This window comes from Podarcis gaigeae (genome assembly GCF_964106915.1).
Source record: "Podarcis gaigeae genome assembly, chromosome: 8".
NCBI classification, from domain to species: Eukaryota; Metazoa; Chordata; class Lepidosauria; order Squamata; family Lacertidae; genus Podarcis; species Podarcis gaigeae.
This window is the reverse complement of record NC_139684.1, coordinates 38,532,723-38,550,097: the sequence shown is the minus strand read 5'-3', so window position 1 is coordinate 38,550,097 and position 17,375 is coordinate 38,532,723. Positions and strand designations below refer to the sequence as shown.

The 17,375-nt window shown below is 46.9% G+C and overlaps 1 protein-coding gene across 2 annotated transcripts; it reads left to right on the top strand.

Annotated features, from left to right (window-relative positions):
- Positions 1–1,616: 1,616 nt before the first annotated feature.
- Positions 1,617–16,481, top strand: MEAK7 (MTOR associated protein, eak-7 homolog). Of its 2 annotated transcripts, none has more exons than XM_083752992.1 (8): positions 1,617–2,045; positions 4,595–4,788; positions 6,413–6,643; positions 7,005–7,149; positions 7,462–7,902; positions 9,979–10,097; positions 11,181–11,360; positions 12,807–16,481. In XM_083752992.1, exons 2-8 carry the CDS (start codon positions 4,618–4,620, stop codon positions 12,930–12,932), a joined length of 1,413 nt encoding a protein of 470 aa, XP_083609118.1. In that variant the 5' UTR covers positions 1,617–2,045; positions 4,595–4,617; the 3' UTR covers positions 12,933–16,481. The 2 variants fall into 2 exon arrangements, with proteins under 2 accessions (XP_083609118.1, XP_083609119.1); XM_083752993.1 differs by having other exon boundaries at positions 1,802–2,198.
- The last annotated feature ends 894 nt before the right edge of the window (positions 16,482–17,375 follow it).

The window sequence follows — 17,375 nt, the reverse complement described above, 5'->3', positions numbered from 1 at the left end:
CCTGTGACATCAGAGCCAACACATTCCCTGTGAATTTTCCTGATCCTCTTTTAAAGTCATCCAAGTTAGCGAACATCACTACCTCCTGTAGGAGCAAATTTCAACCGTGTACTGTGTGGAGAAGTACATTTCTTTGGTCTGCACTGAATCTTCCAACATTTAGGTCCACTAGATGGTTTGCTTAGGAATCGAGCTTTAAGTTTGTGGTTTCTTAGCGAGCAATTAGGTAGGATTCTGACATTATTTAGTGTGTGCGTGTATCTACTTGTTGCAACTGTCACAAAAAGGTAAAAGTAGCTGTGTTGGCCCAGAAGAATATAAGTTCCAAAAAGCCACATTAGGACGATGACTTTGCTAGGTTGACCAAGATGTCACAGAATAATATGCATCATCATCATCATCATCATCATCATCATCCTATGCCTTATGTAAGCTTTGGAGTGTTCAGAATTCTACATCAGGCTAGATGGAGAGGAAGAACAGATGAAATATATTGGCTAGTTTTTAAGCAGTGATGGATGGTTTGAGCACCAATTAATTTTCCCCTTCTTCTCTCTCCGACCCCTCACATTTTTGCCTTCCATTTGAAAAGAGGGTGGAAAAACATAGGCCCACATCCGCCTGTAAGATACAGTACCACAATTTTGCAGGAATGCAGGACAAAACAAAAAAAAACACACAGATTGCTGTACTGTATTCAGCTTCCATAGATTTCCAGCTTTCATTAAAATAAAAGAAATGGCTAAGTGTCTAAATACTAAGTGACTAAATATATGCTGAAAGAGTCCAGTTCCTGCACTAGGTTGTGCATTGATGGTAATAAATATCCCACTGCCACCTTGTGGACATTGGGATCATGTTGCGTCAGGGGATCTGTACACATCAAAGCAGCTGTGGTACTACCTAGACTGGATTACTGTGACATGCTTTATGTGGGGCTGCCTGTGAAGATTGTTCAGAATGTGCAGCTGATGCCGGATGCTGCAGGCAAAGAGTTGATGGAAACCAGGTGACGAGACACCTAATTTTAACACCTCTAATTTGAGGCCAGCCTCCATTCAAAATGCTGGTTTTAACTTCGGGCTTGCCGAAAGGCACCACAGGCAGATCCACACCATACATTTAACACACACCCAATGCACATTTGAAGCACATGACTCCCCCCACCAAAAGAGTTATGGGAACAATAGTTAGGACGCTGGGAACTGTAGCAGCGAGGGTGAAATCATGTGCTCGAAATGTGCCAGTTAATTACTGCATGATTGACAGCTTGCAATAGGTGTCTGTAACTCTTGCCCAACCTCACATGTCATATTGTGCTAACAGTGGCAATGTATGCATTAGTCAGGTTGAAGCCAGGTAAAAACGTCAAGAAATGCCACCCAGTTTCTTTTTTGGTGCTAGTATGACTGTCCAAGCGCACCCGGGAATCGAACCCATAATTCACCAGTGCCTTTAATTGTTCTCCCGCTGCTCCACGAACGCTCCCATTGGCTAGGACCACAAAAGAGGGCGGGACACCTAGAAGGAAGTTCCCGCGAGAGAGAACACATCCCGGCCTTCACCTCAAAATAGAGATTAAAATAGAGAGTCGTCCACCCTTTCTGTTTTTTATCAGAACTGCCCGCTTAGGGTCGAACTCTTTTCCGTTTTAACTCCCAGGACACTGCATAGCGGGGGAAGGGCACCATAGATATGTGAATGGCAGGAGGAGGAGCCCATGTAGCATCACTCTCGCGAGCACGCTCCACCCACTCTTGCTTTTTCTCTCTCTATGCCAAGTCTGTCGATTTGATGATGCAGTACAGAACGCGGACGGCGGCGATGATGCCGACCTTAGTAGCCGCCTCTGCGCAAAGCTCGGCGTCCCCTATTGGCTGAGCGTTCTGTCAGTCAAACGGCCAGCGGGGCGGTACTTCAAGGGAAGGCCTCCCCAGAGGCCAAGAGTGGCGGCGGTGCTGGCGCTGCCGCGGGAATGAGGAGACGCCGCTGAGGAACATCGGCCGTCCGGGGAGCGTCCACGCCTGAGGAACCGTCGCCGACAAGTGAGGATATTTTCGGGGTGGGGTGCGGGTTTCAAATATGAATAGTAACGAGGGGGCGTGGCCTATATTAATATTAATAAGGGGGCGTGGCACGTGTGACTATCAATGAGGACGTCACTGATTATGAATTGGGGAACCTGAGTATAATTGAGGGTATGTATGTGTTTTATCTTTTATACATGCACATATTATGTTAGAGACTAGTTATATAGTATATATATTTTTTAAATACTGTAAAGAGTTATATATATATATATATACTTCTCTCTCTGTATATCACAGAGGCTGGGAATGAAGCATATTTATTTCATTATTAATAATGTTAATCATTAACAATTCATTCATTGTAATTCAAAAGTAACTGAGTGGTTTTAATTATGAATTCATAAATCACCCATTGCAGACGATTGTAGTTCAGAAGTATAGAAATTGTTTAAATAGCTGAATGAATAATGTGAAGATACATCATGGCTTGCAACCTTCTTTTCCACCAAGTGGTGCTTAAAGTTAACAGTAAATTGCAACACTTAGCAGTTGCTGCAACAGTCAGCTTATGAGGTCAAAGGGGGGGAAATGTGTTCTGTTTCCTGCACTTGGATCTTGCTCCTTCCTTACTTGGTTGATTTTTTATCCACGTACCAAGATTTGAACCCAGATCCCACCTCTGCATTTGCAGCATTTTGTTGAAAATAAGAGATGAGCAAAGAGAAGTCTATTGATGGCTACTAGGTGTTCAGTAGTGTGCTTCTCCCCACCTGATGTTGTATACAACTCAGTCCTACTCACAGTAGGCCAACTGAAATTACTGGACATGGCTAACTTAGGGCTATTTATTTCAGTGGATATATTCTGAATTGGACAGAGCTGGTTACAGCTCTAAGCTGAAGCACTTCCTCGTCTGTCTCATTGTCCTGATCTGAATGTCATATGGGAGTGCTGGCTTGATTGCCCTAAACAAGAACAGATTAATGTTCATCCTGTTTGATGACAAAACGTATTTCTGTTGCTCCTGATAACGCATGTGTGTGTGTGTGTGTGTGTGTGTGTGTTTCTCTGACAGGTTTAGGTAGCTGCGCTTTGTGAATAATTCATACTTGTTGGGCTTTGATCGTTAATTTGTATTTCCGTCACTGCGGCTCGTTTAATGAAAAGCACTCATGTTTCACACTTGGTTTTAAAAAAGGCTTTCATTTACGCTCCTGACCTCAAGAGAGTGGGAGCTTGGGGCGTGTGTGTTTGATGCTGCTGGGAATATTTCTTTCATTATGTCCCAATGGGATTACTCAAAGGAATGAAGAGAGAGCGCTTGAAAGCTTGCAGCTGAAGCATGATTTCTGAAGGCTGATTTCTGAAGATGGTTTTAAAAAGACACCCCTTTGTCGACACAGTCAACTTATTTATTTAACAAAATGTATATCCCAATTGATTGTTTTATATTTTTGTTAACTGCTTAAAATTTCTCTTAAAATGTATCAAAATTATTGACAAAGAACATTCCGCTTCTGGGCTTTTTCTATGCAAATCAGTGATGATGATGATGATGATGATGATGATGCTCAGACTGTCATGAGGAGTTCCTACTTTCTAGGCACCTTTTGCAACATGCCGTTACAGGTTTTACATCACTTCCAAAGGAGTGTTTTATGCAATATCAGTGGATTCCTGCATATTCTTTGGGGTGGGTTCTTGTGGTCTTTTAGTATAGCATTGCAAGCCAATATTTGGCAGTCTACAACCTTGTGGCTTCCAGTCTTCCGGGCCTTTTCTGTAACATTCATCTTTGGGGCATTTTGGAAGGTGAGCAGATTCTTTTCTCAAGTTAGCAGGAGGCAGTGATGGTTACCAACTTGGATGGATTTGAAAGAGGATTAGACAAAATTCATGGAGAATAAGGCTATCAATGACAACTAGCCATTATAGCTATGCTTCCCCCATGGCCAAAGGCAGTAATGCTTCTGAATAGCAGTTGCTAGAAACCACAGGAGGGGAGAAAGCTCCTGTGTCTGGATCCTGTTTGAGGGCTTCGCACAGGCATTTGGTTGGCTGCTGTGAGAGTAGGATGCTGGACTAGATGGGCCATTAGCCTGATCCTGAAGGGATCTTCTTTGGCGCTTAGTTGTTGCAGTCTCTCTCATGTGTGCGCACACACAAACACACACACACACACACACACATACAGAGTTGGTCACATACTACATGCAGAATTACTTTTCAGCCTTCAGCCCTCATGCTTCCCTGAGCTGTTGGGTCATTTGACTCTTTCTAATAGATTTCAATTTGCAGCCAGGCGTTAGTAATTCTTCATGAGCCAAATTGATTGTTTAACCATATTGTTTTTTCCATTTTGATCAGGACCCTGAAGCCTTTGTGCTTTTGCAAAATGACTTTGAACCGTCTGCTTCTCCCCCCACTGCTGCAACTTGGCAGTGCCCCCATTTTGGTGGTTTTTTCTGGTTGTTCCTGAAACACCGCTTGGGACTGGTACCTTCTGAGCCCTGCCGCCGTTTTCATGCTTGTCTCTTTCTTTTTCCCTTTCCTCATCCTTGTAGGATTCCACCATCTGCTGGAAAAGATGGGGAACGTGGAAAGCAGCAGCCATTACCAGAAGCACCTCTCGAGGTTCCTTCCTGATGAACAAGCCGACATTGACAGCGTCTTCGTTGCCTTATCCGGGCCGGGGGAGGCTGTCGGAGGAAAGGGGGGCAAACCAGCCAAGAAGGGTGTGACTCTGACGATGCTCAAGGCAAGAAACAAAACTTGGTTGACCATTAGCATGCTTAGCCTTTCCAGATAATTTTCTTTGTGTTCGCAGCACTTTGTGGTCATGGTCCTATTGTAATATTTGCAGCAGCCCTGCATAGTGCAGATGACCTTAAACAAATTGCTTAAAGTCAGCTACTGAATTCACAGCAGCGGCAAGATTTGATTCCTTGAGCTTTGTCTCAGTCTTCTGGCCACTCTGCAGTGGAAGGGTTGCAGCTCTATGGTAGAGCATCTGCTTTGCATTCAGAAGGTCCCAGGTTCAATCCCTGACATCTCCAGGTAGGGCTGGGAAAGCCCCCCTGCCCCTCCTGATACTTTGGAGAGCTGCTGCCAATCAGTGCAGGCAATACTGAGCTAGATGGAGTTCTTGGTATAATGCAAATTCCTATATTCATAGACAGGGCTTGTAGTGGTGATGTTGTTTTACAGAGGATGCTCTTACACAGAGGTGGAGAACCTGTAGCTTTTCAGATGTTGTTGGACTCCCAACTCCCATCAGCCCCAGCTAGCATGTCCAATAGTTAGTGATAATGGAAAACACTGGCTTCCCACCCCTGATATCATGCATTGGTCTCCCAGTAATGAGCTGCAGCACATTTGAGTGGGTTGCATGAGTGATACTGTACTGATTACTTTTAAAGAAATAAGAAATAGAAAGGGGACAGGTGCAGGGGGAGTTAGGGAGAGGGAGATCAATGTAGCCGGAGTGGTGGCGTAGTTGTTAGAGTGTCAGTCTAAGGACCTGGGAGACCAGGGTTCAAATCCCCACTCGGCCATGGAGCTCACTGGGTGACCTTGGGCCGGTGGCTGCCTCTCAGCCTAACCCACCTCACAGGGTTGTTGTGGGGATTAAATGGGGAGGGGGAGAACCATGTTCAGCACCTTCCAACTTCTTGGAGGAAAAGGTGGGATATAAATGCAATAAATAAAAAACAAAAAGCCTTCTGGCTTTCTTTAAGTTGAGCCACTGTGGCTTCTTCCCCATCTGGCAAATCCTGGGAATTAGTTTGTATTGACTGTTAATCCAGCATACCTGCAGTTTATGTTGCTTTGTGGCTTGCTGTCCTTTGGGAAGAGAGTGGGATAGAATTTTAACACGCAAATAATTAAAAAGTATAGTTGCTGCAGCCTGATAATAATAGAATTGTAGAGTTGGAGGATCACCTAATCCTACCCCTTGCAATTCAGGAATATGCAGCTGTCCCATACGGGGATCAAACCTTCGACTTCGGGACACCATGCTTGAATCAACCGAGCTATCCAGAAAGGAGCCTGGGAAACTGCCTTATACCAGATCAAACTGTGGCTCAGAGTGGTGGGTGGGAAGCCTTTTCCCAAGCCAGTTAAGAGCCGATTTCCAGAGGTAGAAATCCAAAATGTGAAAGTATCCCTGGCCTGCTGAATGTGTAACGAGCGGCTGGCTTGTTCCTTTTGCCTGTTGGCTCAACAAAGAGACAAACAGCGAGGGGAGCCAGAGGAGAGGTGGCCCTTCCTTGGCATTAGGATGCATTGCCTTTGGTGCAGAGTGAGCTCCTGCCACTTTGGAGACAGCTTGTTCCTTCTGGATGGTTGAACTTCCCTATTGCGTTTCCGTCTATCTCTAGGCCCACGTCAAGGAGGCCCTCCCTGAATCAATGGTCGTCCGGCTGTACAATGGGATGAAGAGCATCCCTGTGTCCGAGAAGTCTCCTGGGTCCAACGGGCAGGTGGGGAAGGAGCAGTTTGTCATTTTCATGTCGGCACTCCTCAAAGGCAACGCTGAGGAAAAGAAAGGCATCGTCATGAAAATGATATCGAACACGGACAGCACCGTGAAGGGAAGTCAGATCATTGAGGTAAGAAGAGAAAAAACCCAGTGTGTTCCATTTGCCTATAAGAGAGAGGAAGAGGGACTGGAGCAGAAATGGGGCAAGGTGATGCATGTGGGAACCAAGACTGGGAAGCCAGGAATCAATACCTAGAAGCCAGGAATTGCCCGCAAATTTAGCAAAAGGAAAGGAAGGCAGATGCTCAGCCACTGCTGTCTTTCTCCAGTGCCAGATACGGAAGCTGTAGTTATTCGTATCGTACTAGTCCCTGTTGGTATCCTTTTCTAAGTATTAATTTCTGCCCTCGTTAGGAGGTCTGTTCCTTTTTTTGTGTGCATCTGCCATTTAAGCACTCCACGTAGGAAAAAAAAAATTTAAACTCTTGAAGTTTGCAGAGGATCTGGTTGGCTCTGTGGTTCACGTCCTGAGCTACAGGAAGATGCTGAAGGGCTGGAACTTGAAGAATGTGCAGAATTCAACCACAGGAATAAAAGCTTTGGCATCTCAGTTAGTGTCGGAGTTGAAATCGGCAGGTGAGTGGTGGAATGTCCGTTTTCGCTTTGATTTAGCCGTAGGCCCTGGCAGTGGTTGGTGGCCATTGTGAGCTCCATAGGGTTTGTGGCTTGGGAGACAGAGAGGCTCAGAGAGCTGCATTTGGCTCTTGAGCATGGGGTTTCCTGCCTCTGGAATACAACATAGCTACTAATAGACCTTTCCTCCTCTGTCCGTTAGTCCTAATCCATTTAAAAGCCCTTGGATCCAGTGGTCAGGTTTGGCAGTGGCTCCTTTGGACCTTACCAGGTTTCCTGGTGCTACTTACCTCTAACTTTTGTTTCTTGCTGCAGATGGGAAGAGGCTTGAGGGTGGTCAGGCGCTGGACGCTGTCTGTGACGAAAGCAGCATTGAGGATTGGGTCTTCCGGGTTCCACAGGTCTCTGCTTTCCTCACTGTGGTCGTCCAGCAGGGGCTGCTCATCCTGCACTCCCTCCCGGACCAAGAGCAGGAGACCTTCACTTTGCTTCCGGAGTGCCAGGGGGTCAGAGGCAGCCGCTTCGTCAGCCTCCTCAACATCCCGTCCATCACCTACATCAACTCTCACCTGCCTTCCGAGCTCCAGCACAAATGGAGGCTCCTCTTTGCCTCCCAGGTTCACGGTGAGAGCTTTACGCAGCTGTGTGGGCACATTGTCAACCAGGGGCCCTGCGTGCTGGTTCTGAAGGACACCGATGGCTACGTCTTTGGTGGTTTTTCATCGTGTTCCTGGGTGGTTAAACCACAGTTTCAAGGTAAGAATGGCTGTTGACCCAATGTCTTTCAGCCTATAGCTCACATTTCACAAAATCTCAACCCTGCTCCTCTGGCAGGTGCTATGGGGCAAGGCTCTGTGCACATCCTGTTCATCCTGTTTAAAAACTATTGTCTAAAAAATTCTGTATCTAGACAACCCAAATTCTTTGCCAACAAAAGCTGGATCATTTGTATAAATTGGGCAAAGCGTGCAATTTACCATATTTCCATGGCTCCTGGAAATCTCATTCTCCCACTATTCTTCAAAGATTTTAGCTGGCTTTCCCTTCGCTGGGCAGGAGGGTTGGTGGTGGTTCCTGCCAGAAGGCTGCCTTCCCTGCTGAGGTTGCCGATCAGGGGCCGTTTTCCAGGGGCAAAAGTGGAACAATGCAAGTGAATTTTACTTTTGCACAGTAGCATGATTCCTCCACAACCATACATGCAAGCAAGAAGCTTTGTTAGAGTTCAAGCACATGTTTTTGCTTAGCAGGGCCAGTGAGGGACATGGCCCATGGAGAGTGGGTGTGGCCTGTTAAGAGTCCCAAGGGCCGGAGAGAGGGACCTGGAGGGCCATATGTTCTCTCTGTGCCTGATGCTCCTCTCCCCTGACTCTCTCTCTTTCAAGCCTGTCTTCACTAACAAGAGTCACATGAACTTCTGGGGAAGATGAAATTTTGCACCCAACACCACATTTTGTCCAGGGTCTTCTCACTGACTCTCCCAATTTAAGTCCCTATTGGTTTTAGTGAGTTGGAGACCCAGGCAAGTGTGCGCAGAATTGCAGACTTCACAGATTTTTTTTTTTTTTAATGTGCATGCTGTCAGAATGACTTGCTACTGTTTCCCCACTAGATGGCGACCCTGCCGTTGCTTTTGATTCTGCTGAGATTAGAACTAACTCTCTTTAAGGTGGAGAGTATTCTCAGGACAGATCAAAACGCCTAGGACGTAGAGCAAATGTGTTCTTCCAGGAAAAAGCTGTAGCTTTGCATGTAGAAGGTCAAGGGTTCATTTCCTGACATCTCCAGGCAGGACTGGGAGAGACCCCTGTCAGAAAAACGCAGGCCTCTGGATGCCGGCTGCTGGCAACCACAGATGGGGAGAGTGCTCTTGCTCAGATGGCCTCCTTGTGAGCTTCCCAGAGGCACCTGCTAGGAGAAGATGCTGGACTAGATGGGCCTCTGGCCTGCTCTAACAGGCTCTTGTCAGTAAACCTTGGAGAGCCACCAGGGCTGTCTTAAGCATATGTGACGGGGTGCGCAGGAGGGCGGAGCTGGCTGTCCACCTCAGCGTCTCACTGGCTCGGTCACCCCCAAACTCGCGGCGCAGAGCCGCCTGCAGCAGAAGAGCCCCCTGCAGCGCTCCGACCAATGTGCAGACTCTTCCCTGAACTCAGCCCTTGGGCCCCCGACTCTTGGCCTGGCACCCCTGAGAGCCTGGCGCCCGGGTGCCCCGCACCCCTAGCACCTATGGGTAAGACGGGCCCTGAAAGCCACCGCCACTTAGTGCAGAGGATACTGTGCTAGATATACTGATAGTCTGACTTGACGTAAGGCAGGCTCTTTTGTTCCAGTGCATCTCTCCTGCCTCTGCCTCACCAGACCTCTATGCAGGGTGTAAAGAGGGTTCTTTAATACTGGCTGCCCTACAGGCGACAGGCGAGAATTAGCAGTAGAAGTGGTGGGGTTATGAGGTGCCTCATCTAATGCAGGGGCCATTAGGATGCCGCCCTCTGCTTCAAATATTGGTTCCAGGCCAATTGGGGCTTTATGTGTCAGTTTAAGCACCATAATTTGGGCCAGGAAGACAACTGGCAACGAGTGCTGGCATTTCAAAATTTCTTTGTGCATTTAAATAAAAGATCTCAGGTTCAATCCCTGGTATCTCCAGGCAGGACTGGGAGTATTATCTGTCTGGAACTCTGGAGAGCTGCTGCTGCCAGTCAGTGTCAACGATACTGAGCTAGATGGACCAAGTGTCTGACTCGGTGTAAGGCAGGTTCCTCTGTTCTGCCTTCCTTGCTGTTCCTTGCTATTTGGTCTGTGCTCCTTCTTCCTTCCACTGTCATTTTACAGGCAACAACGGATGCTTTCTGTTCTCTGTTTCCCCCTCGCTTGAGGTCTTCACTTACACCGGCTACAACGACCACTACATGTACCTGAATCATGGGCAGCAGACAATGCCGAATGGCCTTGTAAGTACAAAACGGTTACAGGATAAAGCCTTGTCTTGTATTACGGCACTTTCAGTCATCCTGGGGAATCTAGTCCTCTTCTGCAGTGTGACTGTGAGGGTCAGTTTTTGCTGGATCACACCACTTGAAGATTGTGGGTTGGGCAGATTGTGTGCTTGATCTGCTTGTCCAGATTTTGTGTGTGTGTGTGTGTGTGCATGTGCGTGGTTGGCCAGATGGCCTTTGCTGAGCATCTGACCGAAAGCCTATATTTATTTAGTTGAGCTTTTATTTTATTTTTTTACAAGGCAAAATGCAGAGAACAAGGGAAGCCAGATGATTCCAGAATTACATATTCTTAATGTAAAAAATGATGAAATGTAGGCAACCATTAAAAGAAAAAGTAAGTGATGCATACATTGAAAGGATATAAATACAAAAATGGTTATTGTAAAAAATAAAAGTTCAGCAGAGGAGAGCCTGTTGGGAGTTTTCTCCCCAAATCCTAATGAATAGGAAGATGTGTTCTTCATTGCTTCTTCAGTATTTTCTTCTTAGGTATTCCCCTTCAGTGTGTAGTTTGACTTTAAAATGGTGTGGTGCTTGATGTAAGTGAAACTGATTTGTACTTGTATTCTGTCTTGCTGTTTCTGTACCACATAGCCTATGGCTTTTTCACAGGTGTGATGATGGCTGTTAGCTTAGCTCATTTTGGAAGGGGGTTAGATAATTAATGGAGAAAGCAAAACCTGTAAAGTCATGGTTGCTATCCAGGACCTCCCTGTTCAGAGGTAATGTGCCACCAGTTCTTGAGGACTAGTAGCATAGATGTGCCTTCATGCCCTGCTTGTGGGATTCTCTGAGGCACCTGATGATTGAGCACTGCAAGAAGCAGGATGTGTGAGCTGCGTAGCGCTTTGGCCTGACCCAGCAAGGCCCATTTTAGATGGGTCGGGTGTGGTTGGGGCCAGCACACCTGCCTCTGGGTGGATTGCCATAGCGTGTCCTTCCAGCCCCTCCCAATGCTGATAGGGTCATTCAATTAAGGAGCAGACTGTGCATGTTGCACTGCGTCGGCCAAACCCCTTTGTTATTCTTTCCTAGGGCATGGGTGGACAACATGAATACTTCGGCCTGTGGATCGACAGCAACTATGGGAGGGGCCACAGCAAAGCCAAGCCCAGATGCACCACGTACAACAGCCCTCAGCTGTCGGCCAAGGAGAACTTCACGTTGGACGCCATGGAGGTTTGGGCGGTGGGAGACCTCCCAGAAAGTGCAGCCGTAAGTGACTGTTGTGACTGTCTCTCTAGCTAAACAATAACCTGTGGGTTAAAGCACAGAGCCTAGGACTTGCTGATCAGAAGGTCGGCGGTTCGAATCCCCGTGACAGGGTGAGCTCCTGTTGCTCGGTCCCTGCTCCTGCCCACCTAGCAGTTTGAAAGCACGTCAAAGTGCAAGAAGATAAATAGGCACCGCTCCGGCGGGAAGGTAAACAGCGTTTCCGTGCGCTGCTCTGGTTCGCCAGAAGCAGCTTAGTCATGCTGGCCACATGACCCGGAAGCTGTACGCCGGCTCCCTCGGCCAATAAAGCGAGATGAGTGCTGCAACCCCAGAGTCGGCCATGACTGGACCTAATGGTCAGGGGTCCCTTTACCTTTACCTTAGCTGAGCAGTGGGTCTGGCCCCCTGAAACTCACACATGAATTCTCTAAGTCAAAACAGCTTGCAAATTTCCATCTCTATCAACACTAAGGGATGTTACACTGGAGGGTGGGAACCTTCAGGAAGCAACCACTGTGCAGGCACAGCATTGTGCTGTGTAAATGGCACCCAACAGGCTATCAGTGCTAGTCTCCTGTTTGAGGAAAGGAGGTTGAGTGGACAGGCAGCTGTGATGTCTGCAGCCCCCCAACTCCTTTGAGTCACTCAGTCCGCAGACGGGTGATCAGTATTGTGAGGGGATGTGTCATGTCTTCTTGTTTGTGTCATGTCCTCTTGGATAACAAAAGCAGATTTATTGAGGCCACAGTGGGCTGCTGTGCATGGTTGTATTATTTCTTCTGGATGCCAGCCCTTTTCTATGATAGCACCATGCATGTATGAAAAGGCTAAAGGCAAAATAAAACTTCTGTTCAGTGCTAACACCAGTTACAAGTCTAATCGCCAAACAACAATCAAAACAGCAGCAAGAGCCATTGCAGAGACAGGTACACCCACTTCCAAATCAAGACTAGAGTTAATTGTCTGTTAAAAGTTTCGGAGAGGAAAACTGCATTTTCATACTGCTCTCCTGGCACAGAAAAGCTGCTAAGTTTCTTGGCAGCAATACCATGGTGGGTGTGGGTGCATGTACTGTTTTTTGTGTTTCTTCCCTTCCTTCCCCCAGCGGTGCCCCAAGGGTTCCTCTTAGCGATCAGAGATCACGCTCTGACATGGGTCCCCTTCTGCAGTCATTTCAGGAAGCTCTGTGACCTTACCCAACCTGTTTGACTGGACCAACAAAGTAGGCTGGCAAGTGGGCGGGGGCTGCAGAACCTGTCCTGCTGTTTGCAGAGGGATGGCCGGGGGGTGGGGGGGAGCTGCACAGGGAAGCAATAACAACTTCCTTCTAACGCAGACGTGACGTGAAAATGAAAGGGCCCCAGGATGGGTTGACCGTGACCTGTTCCCTTTCTTGAATTCCTATTTTGTTTGGTGTTCCAACCTGCCTTCTGGGTTTTGATTTAGGGCACAGGGCAGAAGAGCATCCTGGACGCAGACCCCGAGGCCCAGGCTTTGCTGGAGATGATCGGGAAGGGCCGAAAGAGCGATGGGTTGCGGGATCCGACCAATGGCGACGGGGGCGACAACTGAGAACAAGGCCTGGAAGCTCTTGCCTGATGCTTTGTGCAGAGCCGTCTCTGATCTCTCTCCAACACCACATGTGAAAACGCAATAACACAAACCGCTCAAGTGTAATGTGTTTTCCTAGAGCTGCATGTTGTCTGGTTAGGAGACAAATCCTTTGCGTAGCGGGATGGTTTGTCTGTGATGGACAGATGGGGTGATTGCATGCTTTAGGTAGTTCTTAATAATCAAGGGTATTGCTGAATACAAATGAAGACAGGTCCATGCCCCTCCCCCTCCTTTGGATCAGTGTTAGCATCCACTATTTAGTCACACATTTCGTCTGTGAGCAGCTTAAGGGAGTTTTTGAGAATCCTGTTGGGAAACAGCTTCCTGAACAAATTTCAGCTTGTTTGCTCAAGAGGGTCTTTGCTAATCATGTTGAAGCAAGTTTTGTTGGGGACAGTTGGTTCAACCCAGGGTTGAACATTCACAGACCCTGCTTTAGGAAACTCACATTTTGAATGTTTTAAAGGCAGTAGCCAGAGAACCGAGCACTTGATCGATGCTGCTTTTAGTCTCAGACTGCTGTCCCAGACACCGTTCATATAAGTGTATAGGACTGAGAACCAAGTCACATTTCTAGGGTGGTGCAGGCACAGGCCAGTGTTGGGAGTGCAAGCGAAAGACCGCCTCCCTGGTGAATTTCTGGGTGCGTATGGCATCACTACACCAGACCCTTTAAGATGCATTGGGCTGATCCTTGAGCTGCTGGCGGCAAGTTGCAGGTTAACCGGATCAGCACGAATCATTGCTAAATCATGCGGTGAAGCAGTGGATGCAGCCTGTCAGTCGGGGCGCCAGTCTGAAGGATGAAATGCTGGTTGCAGCCAAACTTAGCAATGTCTGAAACCCAAAGACCAAATTTTCTTTGCTAGGTATTGCCGAGAAATGATCTCAAGTCCTCAATTTAAGGCCTACTTCAGGATTCAGTCTAGGGAACTATGAAGGGGTGTGAAGACGGGGCTCTAAGTTGGATTTTCATGCCACTGTCCGCTTTGCAAATCTGCACCTCTATGCAACACAAACCACACAGCAAATAAGATGATATCATCTGAAACATAAGCTGCAAACTTTAGAGCTACTCAGGACTTCTTATCATGCTCTGAAAAGTAAGTGTGTGTGTGAAAAAGTTGCTTGACAAGGCTTGGTATTCAAAACAGTTTCCTTAGCTCCCCCCCCTCTTTTTTTTAAGTCTTAAGGTAGTGAACTTTTAAATAGAAAATTAAGTATGCAAAGCAAGGAATCTAAAACTGACATTCCCTTTGCAAGTGTGAAAAACAAGTATTAGCTTTCACTATAGTTCCACTTGAGCCTCGCAGATTACTGAAAGGTGGGGAATAACAATAAAATAAAAGTGGTCTATAGAGGTAAACAGTATGTTGGAAATTGAAGTGTCCTTTGGCTTGTTGACATATTTGATCAAGTTGCAAAGGCATAATTTCCACAATAGCTGGATCTGTTCTGGTCTTCTGAGTGAACAGATCCGGCTTCTGAGTGCATCTTTTATGTATACTATTCTGACTTGGTGACATCATGTTTAAGGTCTGTAACCTTAGAAGGAACTATTTTGTTCCACCAGCTTTGTTGCAATAAATCTACAAGATACATAGGGGTGTTTCTTGTTTGGCAGCTATACTTTGATAGCAAATCCTTCCATGTTGCCTTATAGCCATATAGCCTCAAATCTTGCTACACCCTTACTTGGGAGTCTTGTCTGATTGAATTCAGTGGGGCTTCTACCTAAAAATGCTTAGGGACAGGCCGCAGGACAGAAATTAAATCATGTTCACAGTCATGTTTCTTTCTGTAGAATAGTGTTTATGAGACAAGGCAATAGAAGCTTGAAATGGAAAATCTGCATGTTAATCTGAAAGAGCTCCTTCTGTCCTGATTGATGGTTTATCTGTGTAGACGGATGCTGTGTCTCACTGTTTATCCAACCTATGGTAGCTAGCTAGTTATATCCTAGTCTCTTTTTCATAGGGGCAATAGGAAGCTGCCTTATAGAGAGTTAAGCTCTGTTCGTCCTTCCTCTCCCGGAGCTGCAATTCTCAGAGTCGATAACAATCAGTCTCTCTTCACAGGGAACTCTGCGAATTGTAGGCCTGTGAGGGGAATGGGGTGTGTGTCTCCTAAACAACTCTTTGTTTAAGGTGGTATCGCAGGATTAAAAAATGTGTGGTGTTTATGTGGCCCAGGTGCCTCTCCTTCTGCTGGAACCAGCCTCCTCTCAAAAGTAGAGAGGAGGAAGATCAGAAGAGAGGCCTGACAGAGGATGATTTTCACTTGATCCCCTCCTCTGGGAGACATGGACTTTAGCTGAGGGGTAGAATATGTGTTTTGTGGGCAGAAAGGCTGAAGTGTGATCCTAGGCAGCTCCAGCTAGCAGGATCATGTAGGTCTGATAGAAAACACCTCTCCTCAAGAGAGACCTTTAAAGACCCTGCTCAGTCACAGCTGGCAGTGCCAGGCTAGATGGATCAATTTGTCTGACTCTGCACACGACAGCTTAATATGTAAGGTTTTTCTAGCAGATATTGATCAGTGTAAGGCACCAGAGACTAACCTGTGGCCTTCCAGATGCTGAGCTCCCAATAGCACCAGCCAGGATGGTCCAGCCGTCAGGGGGAATCACCAATGCCAACTGGGAGGCCACAGGTTAGCCACCCCTGGGGTAAGGGAAGCAAGCGTGCTGAAGGTGGTCACCAAGCTGATCGCATTTCCTGGGCGGGGGGAACATAAAAAGCCTGCTGAATCAGGCCAAGGGCCCATCTAGTTGAGCATCCTCTTCTCCCAAGCAGCTGCCTGTGGGAAACCCTGAAGCAGGGCAGGAGTGCAAGATTCTCTGTCCGCTGCAATTTGCAGCAGCTGGTATTCAGAGACATAGACTGACAGCGAAGGTAGTTACGCCCTTGTCCCTGTGGACCAGGAAGCTGGATGGAGGAGAATCAAGTACAGCACTGCTCAGCACAAGGGAACTGGACCATAGCAGATGTTTTATAATCCTTTGCAACTCCGTCAGGCATAGAAAACCATGGACAAAGGTGGGTGTGGACCTGGTTTTTCCTTTTGATCTTGTTCCAGCCAATTGGAAGAATTGTAGATTTTCCATCTTCTTTAGCTGGGATTTTTTTCTCCAGGGTGATGGCTGTGAGCTTGCTTTGAGCACATCCTTTGGTCTTTCCTCTTTTAAAAATATAATGGTGGGTATATATTCACGGAGGGCAAAATTGTGGCGTAGATCAAGCAATAGATAGATGTGTTGCCCAGCTGCATTTCCTACATGTGCTAACACTTGGAATACAGCTTCAAGCAAAGGGAGATGTTCCATGCTGGAAGAAGAGAAACTCCAAGCCAGAGACCAGCACAGAAGAGTTTGTCCTGTTCATGATGCTATTTCTTTCCCCTTTGTTTTCTTTTTAACACCTTTTGAGTGGTTTTATAATAATGCACATCCAGTTGCATGTACCAAATTAACTGCAACAAATAAATTGTTCCAGGTCTTTTCTACAACTCTGCAGCTTCTTTGGGTAAGGTTTTTATTTGAGTCTATGTCAGCCACTGGGACTGAGGTTTGTCATCTTTGAATGTGGCCCTCAGAACCCTCTGTGGACCAACACCCCTCATTTTCCTTTGAGTGCTTTTGCCTGTCTGGAATACGTCCTTGAGCTGCCATAATGCCTCTTGCTTGCCTTGGCTGGCTAGAGAGGGGTGAGTGTGTGTCTGTAGAAACCACTGACTCCTGCATCACTGGAATGTCCAAAGGCAAGACTCAGCTAGCTTACTGTGCAAAGTGCTCCACTTACTTTTGCCTCTGACCCCGCCCACCCCAGCATATAGCCCTTGGATGGTTCCCCCACAAGAAGAATGGGCAGGATCCTTGGGAGGAAATGGTCTCATCCACCTATTTCTTGTTCTTAGCCGTTGCCTAGTACCAGGGACCGTTCTTAATGTAGGGCAATGTTTGTTGTTTTTAAGCTTTATTGGGTTTCTTTTTCTAAAAGAAACGTTGTGAGGCGTTGGATCAGTCCCCTTTGTGAAAGAGCCACAGGGACATCTTGCTGCATTTTGGAATTGAGGTGGAAATAAATGGCTGAGCATGGTGTGTGTGTGTGTGTGTGTGTGTGTGACCATCCCTATCTGTCTTATCCTTCTTCCCCTTACAGATACCTACCTGCCAGTTGCCTCCCACAATGATCTACCCTAGCAAAAGGCGATTGTGTGGGGAGGAATCAGATGTGCCTTTGAAAGCATCAGATGCTTTCCAGCTATTTAGTTCTTCTGTCTAGGGCCGGTGACCACCTGGGCTGTTGGAATGAGAGAGGGGCCTCTGTCACAGGATAGCCATTCAACTCAACAGCTGAAACAGTACTAACAGTCCATCTTCGCTAGTGTGTAACATGAACC